Source organism: Leuciscus leuciscus, assembly GCF_965113295.1.
Source record: "Leuciscus leuciscus genome assembly, chromosome: 2".
NCBI lineage: Eukaryota > Metazoa > Chordata > Actinopteri > Cypriniformes > Leuciscidae > Leuciscus > Leuciscus leuciscus.
The window spans coordinates 37,967,232-37,992,338 of NC_138726.1; the positions used below are offsets into that span (position 1 = coordinate 37,967,232).

The 25,107-nt window shown below is 37.9% G+C and overlaps 1 protein-coding gene across 1 annotated transcript in view; it reads left to right on the forward strand.

The window, feature by feature from the left end:
- The window catches only part of nfatc3a (nuclear factor of activated T cells 3a), an 84,885-nt gene that overhangs the window by 43,313 nt on the left and 16,465 nt on the right, over positions 1-25,107 (forward strand). The window contains exons 4-8 of the mRNA XM_082161134.1: positions 12,816-13,015; positions 15,163-15,335; positions 15,440-15,580; positions 23,701-23,756; positions 24,042-24,168. Of these exons, the coding sequence (XP_082017260.1) occupies positions 12,816-13,015; positions 15,163-15,335; positions 15,440-15,580; positions 23,701-23,756; positions 24,042-24,168 (697 nt within the window). The remainder of the gene's footprint in view (positions 1-12,815; positions 13,016-15,162; positions 15,336-15,439; positions 15,581-23,700; positions 23,757-24,041; positions 24,169-25,107) is intronic.

Genomic DNA, 25,107 nt, shown 5'->3' on the forward strand with positions numbered 1-25,107 from the left:
ATTAAAAAATGTTTAGTTAATGGTACCTAATGCATTAACTAATGTTAACAAATTTAACCTTACTGTAAAGTGTTAACATCGTATTTTCACACTTTTCTTTGGTTTGTGTTTATTTTGACTCTTTTATATGCTGTTTGATTGTGGTTTTGAGACCCCCTGGTTCCGTTTGGGAAAATCTGCACATGGAAAATCTCCCATACCTTCAGACCTTTCTACGAACAGCTGTTTGTGATAATGTTTCCCATGATGCTTTCTGGGGCGTGCGCTGCTGGAGTCTTAGGCTGCTACTGTGGAGTATCTGTTGTTGTGACGTCAGCAGGTGACACCGCAGACTCCATCTGTCCCGGGAGTGAGCTTCTCTGCGGTGACTGAATCTTAGAGACGGTGAACAGACTCACTGAGCCATATTGCCGTCAGCAGCACTTGCGCTGCCAATTAGTCAGGACAGTTAGGACAGACCCATACACCTGTATGCCTGGTGTAAACTAACACACTGTGTGTTTTTATGTATGCATCTGGGCATTTGATAGAGAAGGCAAAGAAGGTAGTACCTCAAAAAGAAAATTTAGAAAATAGTTATTACAGAAATAAATCAAAACAATAATGAAATCTGAGATGAAATAGTATGTGAATGGAACGATATTGAAATTAACTTGAAATGTGATCTATGACTACTTACACTTGCTGTGTTAACGAGCATTTGTTGACTAATGGACCAAAAAGAAGGTGGCTATTACTAATAGGCGAACAAACAGCCACTAGTATAGCCACTAATAAGAGCTACACAAAATATACTTGTTCTTCTAATGTTGTAGTTATTAATGCTGTTCCATATGCCTTTAATGCAGAAATCATGCAAAAATAAAATGGAATTGGAACATCAATTTATACTAGACAAAAAAACACACAAAAAAACAGGGTGTTGTAACCTGAAAAGAACATTTAAGTCAGTGTTGTAATTGTTCACAAACATTGTTTTTCTTTATAAAAACTGAAATAAAATATAAATGTTAGATGAAGAACTTAGAATTTAGAAATGTTGCCTTTGCAAATATAACTGAAAAAGAAATTAAAGCGAAATAGAAAAAACTAAAACGAATAAATTGACAAAAGCACAACAACAAAAAACATGGAAAAAGAAAGCTAAATATATATGAAAATAAAAGCTAAATAAATACTATAATAGTATAGAAATAAATACTAAAATGTGTAAGTGAATGTTAATGAGTGTTTGTGTGTGGATGATCTGACTGGATACTTCACCTTCAGCTAGGGCTGCAACTAACGATTATTATAATCTGAACAGAAAATTGACTATTTAAAAGTATTGTTGTTAAATAGTGCAGAATATGAATATGCAAAATAGAAATACTCACAGGACTTAGACTTAATTTACAGATAAGGATATAACAGTGAAATGTAAGTGATGTACTGAGGAAAACTTGTCTCAAAAGCATTAAACAGCACATGCATTTCTCAAAGTACGACAGGGCAAGACGCGGTAAACACTTATGCTTTTGTTTGAAGTGCATCAACTGTAACTGCCGATTTTCAACCCCCTTTACAGGATTGTTACAATGTCGGTAAAACATGAAATGAACCATGTACACTCATTTTCTGAGTTCTCTGGACTGAGAAATTCATGTTTATTTTGTCAGCAAAAGTCCTGCATCCTAGTCCTACTGCATAGACAGCCCAGTTTTACTGAAAGCCGATTTTGCCACCGGTAAGGTACCCCTTTAATATAAAGCATTCTCATGTTTCAGATAACTTGGGTCAGGCACCTTTCCCCGCAGCAGCTCGTTCTGTGTCCTCCGCTATTTTACATATGCGTTTTGTCCAAAGAAATGTGTTATTCACTACTATAAAGCTAAGTGACTGGTGGATGGTTTCCGTGCACAGCGTGCAGACGTGACTAATCGATAACCGGATTCGTTGTCGATTATTTTTATTATCGATTTTATCGATTAGTTGTTGCAGCCCCACCTACAGTCCTTCTGTAGCTGCTCTCGGTCCCACGTAAACATGTACTACGACCCAGTTATGTGGATGGTAGACCGTACACAGGTCACAAGGTTAAGAGAAGGTCATAAAATTAGCTTTACATGGACAAGAGCAGTCTAATGTTACAACCAGAAACACATCACAGGGCTTGAATTTCGGCGCGGGTATTGCGCATAATTTTAATCATTCCCGCAAGTCTCCCATTTATAATGCGGGAAATTCCCGCAAACATTGATTCACTTTAGCATGTAGGTTGTATTAGTAAATTAATCCACACAGATTATAAAATCAAATCAGTCATTTTAAAACCGTCTGCGAGACGCAATTTCACAAACAGCGATTCAGAAGTGCTGCGTCTTCTATCAGCTCATTAAGCGCTGCAGGCGGCGATAATACACTCTCGCGTTTCGGGAGTCGGGATAGACGGAATTGTCACTTGCATAATCGGGCTAGCATTGCATCATAAGTAGGCTAACTTTACCATTTGCACGTCTTTTTAAGTCTTACCAGTTTAAACATTCACGCGATTTGAAACTATTCAGTACTTGCGCGCTGTCTGAGAGATGTTTTTTTCTCTGCACACATACATAGAGTAAAGCCGCCTCACACACAGCTCGCGGCTAACAAAAGTTATTTTTCGTGGATTATATCGCTTTAACAGTCAAAAACATGCGAAAATTGTCCATTTCGGTCTTGGTGAGTATCCTCTAAACACAGTCGGTTATGTCTTAAATAAGCATAAATCGCACGTGACCGTATAATGAAAACAGGATCCGTGCACTATAGCTCTTAAAGGGACAGCAGCCATATGTGTCTGTCATTAATTTGGTTGTCAAAACAACAAAACATAGCTTTCATTTTAAGGAATCAGGATTAATAGCCTATGTATTTAATTTAGTCAAGACTAAAATACTACCCAGTGTTATTTTACATTTGATTACTTTATTCAGTCTCTAGTATTTCTGAATACTAGTGTTAGACCTAAGCAAAAACTTTTCTCTTTATTTCTCTTTATTGGTATCTTTATTCCATTGTATTTATTTGTGCTACTTTTTTTCAATTTAATTCAAAGATTGAAATCAAGCTTCCTTGTGTTGTGTAAATTCTTAAGAACAAAATTACCCCATTGTAAAAATGCAATGAGTGAGCATAGCCTACATTTAGGTGAGATAAATGTAATAAAAATTGAAAAAAAGTCTAAACTCCCCCCTCAAATAAAAAATTCCCCCCATAAGAATCACCTAAGGGGGGATTTCCCCCCCATTTTCCAAAATGAAATTCAGGCCCTGCATCATTTACCACTCCAGTTATTGTGTGAGAAATCAGAGACATGATTTCTGGTGAAATCGAGAAACGTGTGTGAGTGTTTCTATCAGTTGTGTGTAAGTCAAGCTGCCATAACAGAAGGCTGCGGATTGCAGTGTACAGTAGCCAGACAAACACCAGCAAAACAAAGTGACAGTGTTTACTGCTAGTGTTTGCACTGGGCTAATTCACACTCAGAGATCTACAAGGAATGCTGTGTAATGCACTACAAACCTTGCTCGTGTCTCGCTGGGTTCGCTGTTAACCAAAATCAGCACACATGTTGGTGGAGACATAGAAGTTCTGAGGCCATCTGGCTTAGACTTTCCTAAATGTGTGAGTGACAGATTACAATTGAACTGGTTAAACACACAGACGCTCACAAAGGGCAGCAGAGTTTACATATGCCGTAGGATCTGTTCATGTGTTTTATTCTCAGAGAAAGTCACTTGCACCTTTCACCCAGAGCTTTTATGTGGATAAAAAAGGCTAAGTGGAATCAACACAGATGGTGGAAATCAGGTTTATGAAAAATAAATTACCCTGTGTTTTTAAAAGGATGATGGTAAAGGAATATTCTAACTCTACTGAGAGCATCTGTTGCAGGCTGTCAATTACCACAAAGAAGATGTCTAATGGCAATTGTGCTGGAGAGGTTAAAAGCAGAAATGCAAAGCCAATGTTTTTGTTGAGCACTTGTCTAAATGTTGCTTTTGAGTTGGGAGTACCATTCTGAACATGCCCATTGTAGAAAATTACCTGCTTCATGCCTGACAGGCTGAGGTGGCTCTAACTTTGCCCTTACAAGCCTGTAGGGATGATCAGCCTGTCAGGCACTAAGCAGGGAACTTTTCGCCATTCTGGTTATGGGTTACCAATGTAATTTCTGTAGGTGAAATTTTGCTTGTGCGAAAATCATGGAAACCGGGCTTATCAGGGCCCTAAATTGTTTATGAATTTCATTTACCATGTTTTTTTTTAAAGAACTTATTTGTGAATCTTTTTTTATTATTATTATTATTATTTATTTATTTTATTTGGAGGGGGTAAAAAAAGTAAATCAAACATAAAATTTTAATTATGCATTTGGCAGACACTTTTATCCAAAGTGACTTTTAGTGACTAAGATATTGCATTCAGGGTATACATTTCATTTGTTCATGTATTCTCTGGGAATCAAACCCATGCAAAAACCATACTCTTCTGTTTGAGCTACAGGAACACTTTTTAGTTAATGAAAAAATAAATATTTCTAGCAATTTCGGCAGGGCAAGTAAAAGTCAGTAATAGTAATAAAAAAAATTCGCTATAAGTACAAAAAAATCCTTTGTGAAAATTGTACACAAATGTATTCCACTGCTTTACAATCACTGTGTAGACGTCCATTATAAGTGGTTTAGATTTACATTTATGACTTTGTTTTTACAAACTCAAAATCATATCTGTGGTACAACAATTTAATCCTGAATAGTGTCAATTAATATTTTCCCAAAGATATTTGTTTTAGTATCAGATAACAAAACAGATAACAGAAAAACAAAATGTCTGACCTTGGTGACACTCAGATCTCAAGGTGGGTGATTTTCTGTGCTGACCAGAGACATTTGTGGTGGTGTTGTTTTCCTGGGGAGCAACCCTGTTGTCTGTATACCCTCATGAGTGCAGTGCTTTTGTTGTACAGTAGCCTGAGGCTGTATCTGATGTGGATTGAAGAGTGAAGCATAGGACACAGCACAATGCAAACGGAGGGGGGGAGAGAGGTACACACCATGGTAAATGCTGTACTCACTCTATACAAATGTTTATATCTTGATGTGTTTGTGTGGGAGTCCTAGTGTAGCCTTTTACACTGTGTGTGTGTGTGTGTGTGTGTGTGTGTGTGTGTGTGTGTGTGTGTGTGTGTGTGTGCGTGTGCGTGTGCGTGTGTGTGTGTGTGTGTGTGTGTGTGTGTGTGGGGGAGAGAGGGAGAGAGTATGTGTATTGACCTTACTTAAACAACAGGTTACCTCCTGGGTCTGAGTGCTCTCTGTGTGTATACCTCTATTTATCCTCCCTTCTCTCTCTCTCTCTCTCTCTCTCTCTCTCTCTCTCTCTCTCTCTCTCTCTTTCTCTCTCACTCACACACACACACACACACACACACACACACACACACAGAGGCATATGTTGTGTAAACACTGCATCGGTGAACAGACTCTTACTGTGTCCAGTAAGCACAGAGAGTATGTCAGCGCTAATCCACGTTTTGGGGCAAGAGGTCACAGTGTGTGTGTGTTTGTGAGTGAGAGTGTTTTTGTGTGACCTTGAGTCTCCTCCCCACCCCCTTAGGCTCGGGTTTACACACACACACACACACACACACTCAATCATACTCGTGCATGCACACACACGCACCGGCTGGCCTTCACCATAGCAACCACAGAGCAACACAGGGAAACAACTTGCCAGCAGCGGGTAGGAAGGAGAAAGATAGATAGAGAGATGGAGAAAGGGAGGAGTGGAGATAGAGATTGAAGAGAAATAAGGGAATGAGACATAAAGCTTTAAAGGAACACGCCAACTTTTTGGGACTTTAGCTTATTCACCGTATCCCCCAGAGTTAGATAAGTCCATACATACCTTTTTTATCTCTGTGCATGCTGTAACTCTGTCTGACGCACCCACCGCTAGCCTAGCTTAGCACAAAGACTGGAGGTAAACGGCTCCAGCTAGCATACTGCTCTCAATAAGTGACAAAATAACGGCAACATTTTCCTATTTACATGTTGTGATTTGTATAGTCACAGCGTGTACAAATAACAAGGTCACATGAGACACAGCCATCTTCTAACCGTATACATACTGGGAACTATATTCTCAGAAGGCGAAGCACTGCTACTTGGGCGGAGTGATTTACTCCAACTCTGAGCGAACTCTCTGCTTCTCACAATGGGGCTTCTCAGGTGCTGCGAGCAAATCACTCCGCCCAAGTAGCAGTGCTTCGCCTTCTGAGAATATAGTTCCCAGTATGTATACGGTTAGAAGATGGCTGTGTCTCATGTGAGCCGTTTACCTCCAGTCTTTGTGCTAAGCTAGGCTAGCGGTGGGTGCGTCAGACAGAGTTACAGCATGCACAGAGATGAAAAAGGTATGTATGGACTTATCTAACTCTGGGGGATGCGGTGAATAAGCTAAAGTCCCAAAAAGTCAGCGTGTTCCTTTAAGGGAAGTTCAAAGTGTAAAGGGTGTATGAATGGAGTTGAGGCATGATGAAACATTCAGCCAACAGCCAAAAGTACAACAGCGCAAAACGTGCTACACCAAAACATGCGCTGCACGTGCTTTTGTGGTACACTAGACTGTGTCTTCCAGCTGTTTTTAAGACCACCTGATTCTGTTTCAGCCTGGGAATGCAATGAGAAACAGTCAGAATGAGACATCTTTATTTAGTCCTCAATATGAAAGGCAACCCAGGGGGGCTATTTTTGCCCCCGCTAGCTTTATTTCAGCAATGGGACATGTGACTTTTCTTAATGTCAGCAGTTTAATATAACCAGTGTCAGGGAAGGGAGGTTATAGCAGTGCAGGGACAGTCTTGTGAAATCTCACACAAACACACACTGTGGATTTCTTCAGGCCTGCCGATGATGAGAGGATGTTTTCTGTAGCTGCTTGTGTTTGGAGAGATGGCACATCAACTCATTCAAGACTCCAGGTTTTAAGCTTGTTTTGTGTTGTCACTTCCTGTGTTGTTCCACTTTTTTTTTTTTTTTTTTTTTTCTAAGCTTTTCTTCAGGATTAAAAGAAGAAGAAAAAAAGTGGGAATAGAGCATGAATGTAGCCACTTCACAAAGTGGTGTCGTACAAAACGCAAATGACTTCCCGTTCCTTGTAGTGTGAATAACAGTTGATCCACAAAACTCTTAACACATGTACACTACCTTCAGAAAGTAGAAAACAATTGGGTTTCCACAAAAACATTTAGCAGCACAACTGTTTTCAACATGGATAATAAGAAATGTTTCTTGGGCAGCAAATCAGCATATTAGAATGATTTCTGAAGGATCATGTGACACTGAAGATTAGAGTAATGATGCTGAAAATTCAGCTTTGACATTACAGGAATAAATTACAAAAAAGTATTAACAATTATAAATTATTTCAAAGTATATTCAAACAGAAAACAGTAAAATTGTAATAATAATTTGCAATAATACTGTTTTAACTGTATTTTTTATTGATTAAATGTACCCTGGTGAGCATAAGAGACTTCTTTCACAAACATTTAAAAAATGTTATCAACCGTCCTCAAACTTTTAAACAATAGTGTATAAACACAATTAAACACAGGCAAATACAAAAGGAGATCAGCTGTAATTATTTTGACTTAATGGAGGGAATGAGGGTAGTTGGTAATATCTTCTGAATGGAAATTACAGAACAAGAGAGAGAAAGAGTGCAGGGGTCGTGCAGAAGTCAGCAACAGAGGCTGAGCCACAGGCCTTCAGAAACTCCTTGAGGATGTGGCGCCTTGTAGCTGCTCTAAATGTCTTGAAACTGAAGCAGCGCTCTGAAACTTTGCTGAGGCTGCAACATGTTCATGGAATTTCCAAAAGTCATAAATGTTCATGGACTGATATATCATGGTGTAAAGTGATTTTACATTATAATGCATCATACTGACCATTAGGGGTTTGGGATACTTCTTTTTATAGCATTCCAGATCAAAATGAATGGATTTGGTAAACTTAAAATAAACATGAAACCAAAATTGACACTGTTTACTTTAATAATACATGTTCTCAGTCCTATTGTGCATGATTCATCAGTGCACTTTATTTCTAACAGAAATGTTTGTCTTTACAATTTTTAATCAAAATGAAATTACTGGCTCCATTATGCTATGGAACATCCACTCTTCAGGATCAGTTAGCTCCTATTTGAGTATTGAATATTTAATATTTTGTTTTACCCAGTCAGAAATAAATCATCATTTGGAAGTAAAATAAGTTGTGAATGTGGTTTCATGTTGATTTAAATCATATCATACCATCGTTAAATAGAAAATTCACTTTTTGATGTTGTCCAGAGTCTGCAAAAGGTTTGGTTAATTGAGATGATGCATTATTTAAATCTATCTTGCACACTGTGCAAGACTAGAGAGTGGGTACAGTATATTTAAAATATATTCAAATAGAAAACCATAATTTTTTTTAATTAAAATTAAATTAAAATTATTAATTGTATATTGTTTCACAATATTACTGTTATTGTATTTTTGGTCAAATAAATGCTGCCTTTGTGAGCATGAGATGCTTCTTTCATTACATTAAACATTTTTACCGACCATACATTTTTGATTGGAGTGTTAGTTAATTAAACATGGAAGCCAGTTTCATGCACATTCGCACACACAACACAAGCTTGTTTTGTTTTTCTTTGCGTACCCACAATGAAAATTAATTGTCCAGTTGGGTTTGGAGCTGGTATCGGGGGTGGTTCACTCTCACCACTGAAATAAATCCTACAAGCATGTGGTGTTGGCGGGGTCATGGTTCATTTCACTTGAGCTCTTCACCTTTTTCAGGTCTTGGAGCATAAACATGGCCTCTGCTCCTGAATCTCCCATTGCCTGCAGGTCTCTGTCTGCCGGGGATTGTTCACCTCACAGAGTTCACTGCACTCACAGAAACAACATTGCTTGATGGAAAAGCATTTAAGAGAAGGACGAGGCAAAAGTTTCATGAAGAAAAGTGACCAATAATGTTCCATTCAACTTTTTTTTAAAGAAATTGTCTACTTTTACTACCATTTTTTTCTATAGTTCTGCCATCTAATTTTTTTTAATCTAGTTTATTGTTAATTAACCCTTTCATGCATGAATTATGATAACCTCAGTTAGGATTTTTTTTCCTATGTGTTTTTATTGCTCTTAGGGCATGAAAAACAAGATTTGAAGAATTTTTTTTTTTTTTTTACACATTTTTCAAAGAGATTTTCAGATGTCCACTTGAGTGGACAGCATGCGTTTATGGTTTAAACTGAAGAGATACTGTATTAAACATAATACAATAATCAAACGGATAAAGTATGTGTATTTAACAAACTAATCAATAAAATTATATCAAATCATGTGAAAACTATAAAATATATACAAAAAATATAAATGCAAAATATTGCAAAGGCAATTGAACTTCATACAAGTTGCACTTCGCGTATCTTTGATATCAGAACATGAGGACGTGATTCCATCAGAATTCTCTACAGCCTGTCAAGGTACAACTATGGAAACCACTCAGATGCTCCCTCAAGTGTACCAGAGTATGTCAATTTACTCTTATTAGCTGATAATTCTGACCTTGCTGCGCACACACAGAAACATTCAACGCTGCCCGGCAATTTTTAGTAATAAAATTGATTTGCTACTGAGTTGCTACATTATATTTCTCAGCAACGAGGGTGTTACATCGCTATTTTGAAGTAAGACCATCCTTAAAAATATTCTTGTTTGCTGTAACCCAATTTAGAACCGACCCAATTATTTATTTATTTTTCCATTTAGTCCGACTGACTTGCCAGTTGTAAACTTGCGTTAAGACCGAACAAGTATTGTGAATATAAATTGCCTAGGCCTACATACAGGCAATGTAGGCTACGTTCTTTCTTTTAAATAAAACCCGTGGCGTCATCTATGATTATTAGGGCTGTAACAATATGCAATATGAAACCGAAATCGCGACACTCAGATCCATGAACCTGTGTCGTGGTGTGAGAAGGCAGAATCGCGACACACCCCTTCGAACTCCCAGAGTTATCCTTCCCGTCCAGATCCAATGCTACCACATCTTCAAATTACTATTGGGCTATTCCAGCGTTATGGACGTGTCAAAACTTGAAATATAATTTCTCAGAAAATGCATTTAATACCAATATATTGAAACGTCTGTTTATCTATCCATACTCCCTTAATAAAGGAGTCCACACATTAGAAAAATATTAGTCTACACATGTGTTTATATTTAATGTGAGGGAAATACACATGCGTGTACACAAAAAAAAAATCTTTAACTTTTAGGTGGCAAAATATTTTTTTGGTAATTCTATGAATTACACTGCACAAACCAAAAGTAATACTACCCACCGGATGAAGAAGGGTTGGCTCTCCAAAGAACATAAAATATTCATTGTTTTGTTCACTCACTGTAATAGTTTATTAGATAATAAACGAATAAACGGGTAAAATTTAAAAACCGTTGCATGTCTATATGGCCCTATCTTACACCCGGCACAATGCAGCGCCAAGCGCGATGCAAGTGTTTTTTGCTAGTTTCAGTCCGACGCAGTTATCATTTTCAAATCCCGCGCCACGTTGTTTAAATAGCAAATGCATTTGCGCCCATTTGTGCTGGTCTGAAAACGAGGTGTGTTCTGGCGCATTGTTGGCACGTTGCTATTTTGAGGCAACAGAAATAGACTGCGCCATTGACCAACTGAAACCTGGTCTAAAGTCAATGGAGCAATATATTTTTTTTGTTATTTAAAGAGCACGTTAGTAATGTGCCTTCTAGGCGGGGCCACAACGCGCGTACACTCTGCTTATTAAACACACAGGGACGCACAGCAGCACACAAACATGCCAAATATTTAAAATAAAAGGATTACAATGTAAAAGATTATTATTGTGTCCATAAAGATATGGTGGAATCCGGCTTGTCCTGTTGATGGTCTGCTTGCGCACTTTTACCTCGCGCACGAGCAGTTCTGTTTGCGCTCTGGAGACACGTTCGGTCTTTCCAATATCAAATTCCATCATGTAAATAGCGAATCTGCCATGGCGCGAGCACAACTGGCATTTAAAGGGAATGGGAGATGAGACTCTGATTGGTTTAATGCATGTAAATCCCAAAAAACAACCCATCACTCATTAAGAGAATAGGGACAACCCTTTTAGACCATGCGCCTGCCGCGCCGACCATTTTTCCCGTCATTAAACTAGCAAAAGTGCATTCGAACACGTCCTAAGTGAACTTGCGCCCTGCGCTTTAGAAGACCATGCGCTTAGAGCGTTAACAACCAGCTGAATGTACTTTATACCTTACCTAATAAATGCTAAAGGGTTCTTTTTTATTGTTATTTCAATCAATGTAACTATTAATTTTAACATATAGAAACTTATTGTAAAAAGTTACCATAAATATTTTTAAACAAAGCATACCCTTTTGGTTTTATAATTTTCCTAGTTATGGATGTCTCCAAGTGTAATAAAACCAAGCTGTCCTGGGAACTACATGAACCAAATGCCACTACAATCCAAGTCTTCCGTTGTTCCCTGATTCTCTTTTCCCAACGTCTATTTATTTTTCCTCTATCCACAAATGTCTGGCTCTGTTCTCAAGACCAGTCAGTTTAAATGTGAAGCATGTTTTTCTCATTATTGTGTTGCTGTGGTTGGCTTGGTCCTTCCGTTACCTGTGATGGGTCATCTCTCTCTCTGTCTCTCTCTCTCTCTCTCTCTCTCTCTCTCTCTTTCTTCCTTTTTTCTCTCATTCCCAGTTTCTCTCTCTCGTTCACTACATTGGATCAGTGTTTGCCAAGCATAACATTTCAACAGCAGAGAGATTGTTAGGAGCCTGTGTGCTCAACCTAAGTAACACCCACCCACACATGCATGTCAGTGGAAAAGCTCCCTTCTGTTTGTGAACTCCTCACCTGTCTGGGAAGCTTATTGGCAGGTCATACGTGTGTACAAACTGCTGGATGTGGCATTGCGCTGCCTCACTGGAGGTTTGCGTTGGACACCCTGGTATGCAGCACCAGGAGGAAAAACGCTTCTGGAAAAGCTTTTTGTTCTGTAACTTCAATGACCTCAGAATGATGTGTTACTTCTAATTAATCAAATTTTAATGGGTTTTTCACTTCCCTATTTCCATAAGTCTTGTTTATACTATTTTAGCAGCAAAAGTAGAATGTCTTTCATGGTTTTGTTTTTCTTTTCTCACCTTTTCTACCCACTCAATTTTTTTTCCTTCAATTTGATTTTGGTGTTTTTTGTGGCTCGTGGCTCAAACATTATGTTTTTATGTTCATGTCTGGATTTTAATTAGTAGTTACAGTGTGTTTTAGATTCGTCTTGGAAAAAGTGGTCTAACGTCTGATGTTAATGTGCATGGATGAGGATTTGGGAAGTAATTGCACATACACAGGGTCCTTCGGATGGAAATGCTTTTGGGGGAAATGATTGTGATACAAATGGAGAATATTTTCCAGTTTGACCTGGTTGAATGTCCAGTGCTTTTAGATTAATACAGCCTGTCAAATATATAAGAGTTCGGCTATAAAGGGCTCCAGGAATTATGTAATTTTGCAGGCCAACCCGGAAGTTACCATCGCCCTGATTCCCTCGACAAAAAGCCCATAGGAATTTTCCATTGTCTTTTTTGGATTATTACAGAAAATATACTGAACAACAAAAGTTGATAAAAAATCACGAGTGGGTTCATTTGATAATTTCTTCACTTTTTTAACAGCTCGTTGGCTTCAGTGAGAAGCCAGTGAACCTGCAGATGTTCATCGGGACAGCGGATGACCGTTATTTGAGGCCGCACGCATTCTACCAGGTTCACCGCATCACAGGAAAAACTGTTGCCACGGCAAGCCAGGAAATTGTCATCACCAGCACAAAGGTTCTCGAGATTCCTCTCCTTCCTGAAAACAATATGTCTGCCAGGTACCTGCCAGCAGTTCTTCACTCCAACATCAACCTTGATTCTCTCTTAATCTCTCTCACACATACACATGCACATTTGCTTTTTTATCGTGTTGGGGACTTTCCATTTGACTTATTTTGCTTTTATTCTGGCCTAATAATATTGTTTTACCCCTAACCTACCTATCGCTAAACCTAAATCTCACAAAAACTTTTTTGCATTTTTATATTTTCATTATTTAGTACAGAATGATTAAGTTATTGACCATTGACTGCACCCCACAATGTAGGTGATTTTTAGGTTTTATTATCCTTTGGAATTTGATATTCACAATGTAGTGAAATGCACACAAACTCTAGAAGCCATATTCGCGATGACCTATGGTTTTCATACTGAAATAATTAGGGATGCACCGAAATGAAAATTCTTGGCCGAAACCGAAAACCGAAAAAGAGGAAACTAAGGCCGAAAACCGAAACACCGAAATAAATTATGCCAATTATTAGTACCATTGCATTTATGGCTATGCCTGTGTACTAACTTTACTATAATCAAGGCATTGCATAAATTAATATTAAAGTTTCAAAGAATAAATCAATTAAAATTTTATGCAAATATTTATTTAGCACATTGCAAAGTATAAAATTAAATGTTTAACTTGACCCCACTCATGTGTACATTAAATAATAATGTAAAAGCCTACTGGCCTGCAGAAAGGTTTAAAAATGAAATGTTCTCTCATAAAAACAAAGTGCATTTAGGTCAATACTGCCATAGCCCATAATAATATCTGCAGCTATATGCTCATGGACGTGAGTTGCAAAAACCATAAACAGCCAAGGTAAACACACACACCTCTGATAAATGACGGCTGCTCTGCACACACACGCAAGGTCTCTCGCTCCCTCTCTCTGCCGCGCGCGCGCTACGTATGCGCGCTCATGCTCGCTCGCGATTCCGGGAGATTTAAACTAATTTGCGGGCATCAGGGAGTCGCTATCAATACGCGGGAGACTCCCGGAACTTCCGGAAGACTTGGGATGTCTGTGTTTTGAAAATCGCTGTCCGTGGGTCACTCTCAGATATATTGAAATACGTCCACACCGCAGATATGTTGCTTCAGACAAGCACGTGCAGGTCGCGGTATCTGCTGTTTGCGTCATCACAACATTTCGGCCGTATTGTTTCGGTGATAAAAGTCTTTCGGCCGAAAACCGAAAATGCACTTTTGGGCCATTTTCGGCCGAAAATTTTCGGTGGCCGAATATTCGGTGCATCCCTAGAAATAATATGTACTACAACAACTTTCTGCTTCTGACACTATTGGATTTGGATTAAAACATAATTTGTCCGGTTTAGTCTTAAACCATTAGAACACCTTCTCATGTCCTCACAAGTTAGTTTTCTATATAAGTGGAGACATTTTCAAATAGTTGTCCTTCACAAATAGAGTAAAACCTATACACACATATCAACACTCTCATATACTACAGTTAAAAAGTTTGCAGTCAGTAAGATGTTCTGTTTTTTCTCTCTTAGTCTCTTAAGCTCATCAAGAATATATATATCTATATATATATATATTATATATATATATATATATATATATATATATATATATATATTAATCAGAAATACAGTAATATTGTAAAATATGATTACAATTAATTCCTTTCTTTTTAATAAAAAATGTTATGACAAAGCTGAATTTTCAGCAATTATTACTCCAGACCTTAGTGTCACATGATCCTTCAGAAATCATTATAATATGCTGATTTGGTGCATAAGAAACATTTAATATTATTATCAGTTGAAAACAGTTGTGATGCTTAATATTTTGTGGAAACCATGATCATTTATTTTCAGGATTCTTTGATGAATAGAAACTTCAAAAGCATTTATTATGTGATTTATGATTGAAAACACCAATAATCTCTTCCATTGTTTAATGAGTACAGCTTGAACTTTTATTTCTATGCCATCTTTTTATGTACAATTGAATTGGGTATGCAAATATGCCCATTTGTTTGTTATCAGTCATTTATTAACTACATGAAAAGAGTATAAATGCAGAAAGTGACTTGGATTGATTAGAAGTCAAGCAACTTTGTTTGATACTATACATGGATACTCCTTCTTGACGTGCTACTTTTGCTGTGTTTTTCAGTATTGACTGTGCTGGAATCTTGAAGTTGAGGAACTCTGACATCGAGCTGAGAAAAGGAGAGACTGATATTGGACGAAAAAACACTCGGGTCCGCGTGGTGTTCCGGGTTCACATCCCACAACCTAATGGAAAAGTGGTCTCACTGCAGGCTGCTTCAATTCCAGTGGAGTGCTGTACGTTTTCTACACAAACATATATTTAAGAAAATATTTGTAAGTTTACTCTGTAAAAAAAACTCTGTAAATTTGACTGTTTATCCGTATTTGTGATTAAATAGCCCAACGCTCAGCGCAGGAGTTACCTCAGGTGGAGAAGGCCAGTATTAGCAGCTTCCCAGTGAGTGGAGGAGAGGAAATGGTTATCACTGGCTCCAACTTCTTCCCTGAGTCAAAGGTCATTTTTCTGGAGAAAGGTCCAGGTAAGAATACTCCAAATGAGGTTCAAGTGCTATTTTAGATGTGTTTTAGCCACTTTTTCTTCTTCATGTAATGTTTTTGCTTATTATATGGCTCTCAGGAATACTTGATCAGTCATTTTTATTTAATATTTTGTATTAATAAAAAAAAATGCATTTCCTTATATTCCCTTATATATTAAAGGTTGTATCAGCGATTTCAGGCCCAAAAAAAGGCCCAAACATAAATGATCACATTCATCTTATCTTTCCTAACGATCCGCTTGCTGCCCACCCCATAAGCAGGCCGTCAAAAAAACACGTCTCTGTAGGCAGCCTAGGCTCTGAGATCTGCACACAAAAACAATTGGTTTCACCAACCACTCAAAACCAAAATAATTAGTGTTCCAACCAATCACCGACAGGGGGTGGGTGTTGTGAGGTTTTGCATGGCTGTACGCGAAGTCGGAAAACACGAGCGCAAAACTTCACAACCCCCTGTCGGTGATTGGTTGGAACACTATTTATTTTGGTTTTGAGTGGTTGGTGAAACTGGCTAATGTGGGAGCATCTCTAACAATAAGAGGAAGTGCATTCCATAAGCTGGGTGCAGCAACAGAGAAAGCTCTCTCCCCATAGATTTTAATCTGCAGGGAGGCTGCTGAAGAGTATTTTTATTATTAGTTTATTATTAGTTTATTTGTCAGGGACAATGCAGCGCACATTATTACATACATAATTATCACAGTCAAAGCCATAACAATATGTGTAGATGTGTTTCATAAAAGGTTTCTAGCCAATAGGCTAATTTGCAACCCCAGTCCCTGGTCAGGCCTTTCTAAAAAGATAATCCAAATATAATTTTTAAAAGAACTACATAGTGTGAGTTAGACAATCATGCAGCAGATACATTGTATACTAATTCACATGAACTTTTCACAGAATCGTGACCACATTACACAAAACAGCACATCACGTAACAACACAAACCCCAAGCACCCAGCTGCTCGCTCCTGCTCACCTATGCCCACCCCGATAGTGAGAGCCTGGGCCGCTACAAGTTTATTTCCCATACCCAGACCCCGCCCCGTGGGGTGAACCTTGCCAGCCATGCGCAAACAGCCAGGCATCTAGCACAGACAATACATTACAACAAAACTGACTCAGTGGCCACATGTTTGGTTTTCTTTCAGCCAGTGTTTCACCTTTCTATTAAATGTTTTCAGTTCGGTTTGTCTTTTTATTTCAGTTGGTAAATCATTCCAAAAATGGGTCCCTATCACTGAAAAACATGACTGGCCGAAAGTGGTTTTGCGCCCCTGTGCTATGCAGTTGCCACCCACTGCTCTCCTAGTGGCCACTCTCCTTGTGTTGTTTTTTTTTGTCACAGAAGGACAGAGTACGGCTGGAGCTAGATTATTTGCGCATTTAAAAGTCAGTTTGAGAAAAGAGAATTTATTAAAGCTATCAATTTAAAAGCTTGCGAATCAGTAGACCGGGAACTGGAAAGCGTTCTGGCTGACTAAGTCACAGATATAAGAAGGCTATAAGAGGGCTATTTCATGTATAGCTTTGTATGTTAGTGTGAGAGTTTTAAAAGCAATACGCGACTGAACAGGAAGCCAATGGAAAGCTATAAAGCATGCCTGTAAAGTGCTGACGTGGTGAAGTGTATGTAAGAACATGTGCTGCTGAATTCTGGATGTACTGCAGCCGTTTTAATGATTTAGCAGGTAAACCAACAAATAGTGCATTACAATAATCAATCCTGGAAGTAACAAATGCATGAATAAGCCTTTCAGCGTCAGGTAGAGTAATGTTGCCTAATTCTTGCAATGTTTCTGAGATGATGGAATGCAGATTTTGTAATACTCTTAATATGTGAGTCTAGCCATAATTTAAAGTCAAATCAATATTTCATACCCATTTATTTATTTGTTTATTTGGTAAGTAGCTGTGTACTAAGCTGGATAATGTTCAGTCAGCAGGTCATTATATCAAAATTAACACCTTTTAGAGTGATATTAGATCCCTCCACTTAGTATTGTTACTTCAGTTTGGCTAGTACTAATTCCTTTTAGCAGGTTGCTGCAAGCTCTGCAAGCACAGCTGAGTATGCACTATAAATGTCTTCATCATTCACTGTGAGCAAATATTACTCCTCACCCATCTTATCCTCAAGGGTCACAGTTATACCTGCACTAATCTCTGTCTTAGTGAAGCTAAACCAGCCTTATTGTTAAAAACATCAAGATCAGGTGGTTTATAGTTAAAGTATGTATAGCTTTGGGAAACTGGAGCGACGGGTAAAATGTGAGGGAGTGTAAATTTCTCACTTCTCATTTGAGAGTGGAATTTTATTTTTGCTCGTCAACCCAGAGTGATTTATCTTCACTTTATCAGCATCTTGACCTCCCACGATTTCCCTTCTCCTCTGGGGACATTGTGTGTGTGTGTGTGTGTGTGTGTGTGTGTGTGTGTGTGTGTGTGTGTGTGTGTGTGTGTGTGTGTGTGTGTGTGTGTGTGTGTGTGTGTGTGTGTGTGTGTGTGTGTGTGTGTGTGTGTGTGTGTGTGTGTGTGTTAGTGCAGTTCAGCATGAACACACCTACACACACAAACACCACTGCACTCAAGCAAGCGCTCACTCTGTACACGCATAGACATAAACACAAATGCACTCTGCACACTCCTACATCCACACTGCGCTCAGCCCATAAACACACACACCATAGGTGCAAGAGCATTGTGCGCACAAATACATACCCTCATTACCTTATGCTTACAAACTTGCCTGTTTTCTGTCTCTCTGTCCACGCACACACATGGAGGCTATATTTATGGTTGGCGGTATAGTGGCATGTCACTGATGTTCTGGAGCTCACCTGTAGTCCTCAGCATCTGCTGTAAGGATGATTCAGAGGTCAGCATGGTTGCTCTGGCTGCTGGCACACTGCTGATCGCTCGCTGGATCCAAGACAAAGCAACTAATAGCTTACTGAATGCCAGACAAACTCTGTGTTTTGTACCATAAGGATCTTTTTGTTTCATTAACTATAGCTATTTATTGATTGCACTAAAGTCTGTGCATACAGTATAATGTATTTAAAACATATTCTTACATTGTGTATAATAATATACACACATTGTTTCTTAAGTAGGTACAACCAAAGCTGTACATTTCAAATGCTTACCTTTATATTGTTACACCTTTAAGGAGTGTAATACGTATATTGTGTTACAATGCCATCTGTACACAATTAACATAATACAGAATTTACCACTTTAATGTTTTTGTAAGGCTGCAATCAGCTACTAATCAACTACCTAATTTGATTAATGAATCTGTTTCGTTAAAATTTTATTCAAATGACTAAATTAAATTAAGAATTAAAACTGTACTAGTTTTAATTCACCATAACAGAGGTAACCAAAGTGTTTTACTAAGAAGAGCCAAAAATCTAACTTTATTGAGGGCCATGGGATGAAAGCAAAAGCTGCATTATATACAACTATATTATTATTGTTATTATTAAAATGTACATTTCTCTTATATTCCGTACATTTCAATGCATAATAAATGTTAAAATGAAAAGGTAAATTAGAAATGAAGATATGCTTTAATAATAGCATGTTTTGTTTTTTTTTCAAAATGTTTCCACCCTCTTGTGACATGGCATGGTGGACCGAATAAAAGGTCATCATGGGCCAGCTTTTGCCATCTCTGCACAATATGCTTTAAACCATGACAATCTAACACTCACATCTAATCACACAATGCACTGTTTTATCCAGTGTAGTTTATTTTTATGTATTTACTATTCATAACTGTCACGCATACAACATGCTTTTATTAAAAGGTGTATTATAAGGTGTCATTTATGCATTAAGAATATTTTTATAATGTCAGTACCAATAGCTGTCCAATATTCAGGTGACCTGAGTTTGAGTCCCGGCTTGCGGACATTTCCCAATTCTGTCCCCCCTCTCTCCCGCTTCGCTTCCTGTCAGTTCACTGTACTGTCCTATCGCAATAAAGGCAAAAACGTCGAAAATAAGTCTTTTAAGAAAAGAATACCTTTTAAAGTGTTACCACAAATTGTCCATCTGTTTTTAAAACTTAGTGAAATACAATGTGAACATCGGCAGAAAATGCATTCGGGGTCAGATCAACCTGAAACCATCCTAATTTTTCATGGTTTACTAAGGACTGATTAGTCGACTAGTCATTCAGGCAAACCACCGGAGTAGCAGTATTTCAATATATTTAGTTTTGAATCACTAGGTACGTCTGCCTGATAAGTGACTAAAGCTCATTTGTTGTATGTTGCTCTTTCTCTCCCATTTGACACATAGGCCAACCATGTGGCCATCAGTCTGAATTCTCAGCTTTTAGTCACTGTGTTTTCAAGAGGCTTTATTAGACAGACTTTTTGGGGTTAGACTGTGTCATAAGCCTCAGCAGTGCTCTGTCTGTGTGGATTTTTGTTGAAATAGACTTTTTACACACTCAACAGAGCCCTCAGAGACCGTCTGTCTTCTCTCACACTCTATTACTCTTTATAACTAGCATAGTAGAACATAATCTTACCTTGACTCTTTCCTGCATCACTTGTGTGCTCTTTTTGAAATTCTTTGATAAGCAACACTTCTCTTTTTCCATTTCCATCACTCATGGACACACTCGTTTGTAAGTAATTAAACGCAAGTTAGGACCTGCCTCAGATGAAGGCAATGAATGAAAGGCATTCTGGGAATACAAGTCTTGGCCTGCCTTGAGTGTATGTGTGTTTCTAGTTTGAGACAATGACACACTGACTCAATCAATAGGAGTTTACACATAAACACAAAGGGCTGTACTAACCCAACAAACTGACTCAGAGAGACACCCTTTGGAACTTACCTCTCCTCTAATTGGCTCCCTGTGAAGTGGCAACCCCTCTAGGCAATATATATGGTGATTACCCATGCTTTTGTTGCATTGTATAAAAATGGAAAGTCCTGGGTTGCTTTAACAAGTAGGATGGAAATGTAGCTCTCACATCTGGCCTTGAGCAGCTCCGGGGGAAAAGTTCATATATTTTTGAGCAGGAGCTCATCAAGTAGTATCTGTGTGATTTGCAAGAATGTGTTCTATAGTTGTGTTTGAAATCGTATATGTTGTTAAAGGAGCACTCAGTAATATGACATTGGTCTTGGACTTTATACCGACCTGGCAGCAAACTGTTGGTTACTGATGTCTAATACTGATGCTCTATTTGCAATAAGCCATTAAAAATATAACAAGTGAGATAAAATGAGTAGTATTGAGCTGGTCATGTTTTGTTAACATGGATTTGTTATCTAATGTATGTGTGTGTACATCATTTTTAACTAATTAAAAAAAAAAGTATTATTCTGTTTTTGTGTGTGTGTGTGTGTGTGTGTGTGTGTGTGTGTGTGTGTGTGTGTGTGTGTGTGTGTGTGTGTGTGTGTAAAACTTTTTAATAAGGAATTTACTCTGTGCACCCTTAAAATAATTGAGGATAGAGTGAAGTTTTTACATTATTCATGATAACATGCCACACATTGATGCAGTATTATAATCTTTAGAGCCGACTGGTTAAGACTGAGACTTATTTCGTTGCTCCAATAATAACCCATGCTGAATCTATAAGCAAAATGTTGTTTAAGATCTCTGGATAATAGTTGACCGAGTCTGGAATTGATTAAATTATATCCACAATTCACTACAAAATATAGGGAGAAGTCTTTTTGTTGACTGACACGGAGCCATCCATCTGAGAGACATTCGTCCCTAGGGGCCACTCTAGCAGTAGGGAACAAAGCAGGACATATGAGAGGAAGAGGACTGATAATTTTAGGTCTAAATTTGACACATTGGATCTAATTTAATTGAATGATTATTGGATCTACAGGAATTAGATGGTTGGTTTCTTCCTAGAGTATGAGCTCCATATTTTGCTCTATCATACTACAGTATATGAGCCAAAAGTCTATTGTATTTATATATATATATATATATATATATATATATATATATATATATATATATATTTAAATTATTTTCAGTTGTTCAATAAACTGTTGATTTTTATTATTATTATTATTATTATTATTATTTCAGATGTCAGGCTTTACAAGGTTAACAACCTTTTCCCCCTTTAGTCCTCAAACATTAATACATTTGTTTTGGTTACAGTGACATAATATATATGGCAGATAAGAAATAGTAAGTACAATTGAGTGTTTACTATGGAAAAAAAATCTGACCCAGGAAAGCTAACAAAATGTTTTTATAATTAATGATTCTGGAAATTATTAGTGAAGAGTTACATTAACCATCTGTTTCAATTGAGTCTAGTTTTCGCTTGCCAGCAGGACATTTAATTCCACATAATGACACATAAAGGCTTTGTATGATTGTGCCAGAATTGTTGTTTTTTTTCATGAGTTTGTTTATCACACTAGTAATAACAGCAGTGTTTCTGAGCTGAAGAATTAGGACAGTGAGTGTGTGTGCTTGGAGTCTCGTTCCTGTTTGAACCTGCCCTCATGTGGGGCCCTCTCCGGTGTCCAGTGAATATCAACATGTGCTGCTGTACTACTACTGCTGAAGTTACAGGCGTCCAAGGTCATTCTCATATTAACAAAATGCCTTTTGACACAGAGGGGAGTTGAGACTCTACACAGTAACCTTGTGTAAACAGCAGTCTCTGGAGTGTAATGCACCAGGTGATAATGAAACTTCTCACAGTGGTATCTTCGGTTTGATAGCAGTCCTCAAACACTGCCCAATACATTATCCCTTTGAAAGGGGGTTATGTATTCCCACATTTTCAGACATTCTTGGGAGTATACTGCTGTTTGTCCCATGTTAGACTCATGTCAAGCACAAACTTCAAAGCTGGAAATGTGTTTAAGAGTGTAAATCAGACCTGTGCCATGCAGTTAATGTAATTTATGATCCATGAAGTGACTGTTTTCCCTTCCAGGATCAGTCTTAACCAGTTGGCTGGTCCCTTGGCTTTTATTTTCTATCTGTAAGACATCTGCGCAGTTGATTAGCTTCATGTCAAAGGAAAAATGAGATGACAGCATGTTTCCGAGAGATCCTGCGCCTCTCCGCAGGAAGCACGTGGAGGTGTTGTGCAATGAATACATTTATTCCACGTATCTTGCCATGATTCAACAATAAATAAAGTTATTCCACACATCTCTCTAAGACTCTAACGGCCTTATAAATGACATAATTACCTGTTAGGGGCCTAAGAGTCTTCTCTGTTCCTGTCAGCAAAGGGCAAACAGAGTGAGACTGATCTGAGTTTTATTAAAGAGCCTCTTGAGTAGCCCGCTGTGAAAAAACTCACTCTGCTAATAAAGCTCCAGCATTTCTAGCCCTCTTTCTTGGGAGTATTTAATATAACATTTGTTTTCATGGTCAGGTCATTGCTGTACGCAGTCCCTGCATAGAGCTGACATTTTGATCTATTCGAGCAATTGAGTCTCTTTCCCTTTGTGGAAAAAGGCTTATCATTTGCAAGCAAATTCAATTAATCATTTTATTATGCTAAAGGTGAGCACAATTTTTCAAGCTTCTCACTGGATTCGGTGCAGGAACACCTGTAGATACATGCAGGAGTAAAGATCCCTATTACTTAATAGCTATTTGTAACCTAGATCTTGAAAGTTTCAGAGGAATGCTGGAAGACATGATGATGGTGGGGCATAGTGTTGTCAAAAGACCCGGTACTTCGGTACCAAGTCGGTACTAGAAAAATGTAAACGTCACGGTACTAAGTTTTCTTAAGTACCGGTGGTACCGAGGACCCGTTCAAACCCGGTTCCTTGATGCGCATGCATGCACGCATGCACTGAGCGCGTGCAGTTGCGCGTCCTATTAAAGCGCTGAGACATGGCGAGGAAGTTTCAGCAAAGAATTTATTGATTTATAGCCCATTGGTACCGAGAACCGTGGATTTTCACTGGTATTGGTACCGAATACTGAAATTTTGGTACCGTGACAACACTAGTGGGGCAGTTATGATGAGAGGGTCAAGTTACCTAAATTTGAGGGGCAAATATTGGCACAGAGTTCTTGTGTATGCTAGCTGACCTAATATGACCTAACGCTTTTCTTTCTTCAGATGGAAGACCGCAGTGGGAGGTGGAGGCGAAGATCATCAGAGAAAAGAGTCAAGGAGTAAGTGAATGCTTTCCTTTTTACATGTCTCATGCCAACAAATGCACAGACATAAAAATGTCTACATACCCTTTTTCAGTCTTTTTTTCTGTCTTTAACTGAACTAAAAGCTGAAATTCCCCTCAGTCTTCTGAATGTTTAACACATGATAGATTTGAGGACACTATAATATGTTTTGACTATATTTGAACTTTGTATTCTTCTGTGGATCAACTTTGAGAGGTTTGCCTCAGACATCCATGATGTGTTGTTTAGTACAGTTATGTTTCATGTCTCCATCTGCAGTCAAGCATTGTGGTGGAGGTGCCTCCTTATCACAGTAAGACGGTCACTTCAGCTGTGCAGGTGCAGTTCTACATGTGCAATGGCAAACGGAAAAGGAGTCAATCACACCGCTTTACCTATCTGCCAGGTTTGTATTAGACAGCACATTACAACACTAGCTCAGAATATTACTCAACTATTTGCTGCTGTTAACTAAGCAATGTCATGTACTCATAGGCCTCATAGAAAAGTATATGGACTACTGTTTAAAAGTTTGGGGTTGGGAAGATTTTTTTTTTAAATACTTTTTTTAAAAGACATCTCTTATGCTCACAAAGGCTGCATATATTTTATAAAACATAGAGGAAAAAGTATTATTGTGAAATGTATATATACAGTTATTTTATTTAGTTTTAAAATGTAATTTATTCCTGTCATGGCAAAGCTGAAATTTCTACAGCCATTGCTCCAGTCTTCAACACTTTTTCTGGATTCTAGATGACTGGAAAATTCAAAAGATCAGCATTTATTTGAAATGGAAATCTTTTATACAAGAGTAAAAATCTTTACTGTCACTCATGGTCAAAATAATGTATGTTTACTGAATAAAAGTATTAATTTAAGTACTTAATAAAGTACTTCATGGATTCTAAGTGCCTCACACTGTTAAAAATGAGCTCAATATGTTTTTGTAATTGTGGTTACATTTTACAGTAAAAAAAAAAAAGACAAAATAATATCAATCAATTATTGATATGTCATAATATAAACAAGAAATTGCAATAAAAAGTATATTGAATCATGTAATGTATTATGTAATTTATGACAAATGCGACTTAATGTCCATATTACATCAAGAATTGGATTATGTCTGAGTCTGGCCTTCATGCAAAAAAGTTTTCTTGCTAACTTCACCTAACAGTAACAAGAATGGCACACATGTGGGTTTTCACAACATAGTCACCCATTTGATCATGCCAGCGTTCCTCTGCACTGTGCACCAGTGTGGTTAGGGATGAGGTTGTTCCAGTAACAGTTGAGCACCTGGTAACCGCTCATGTAAAACACATAAAGAAAGAATCAGCAT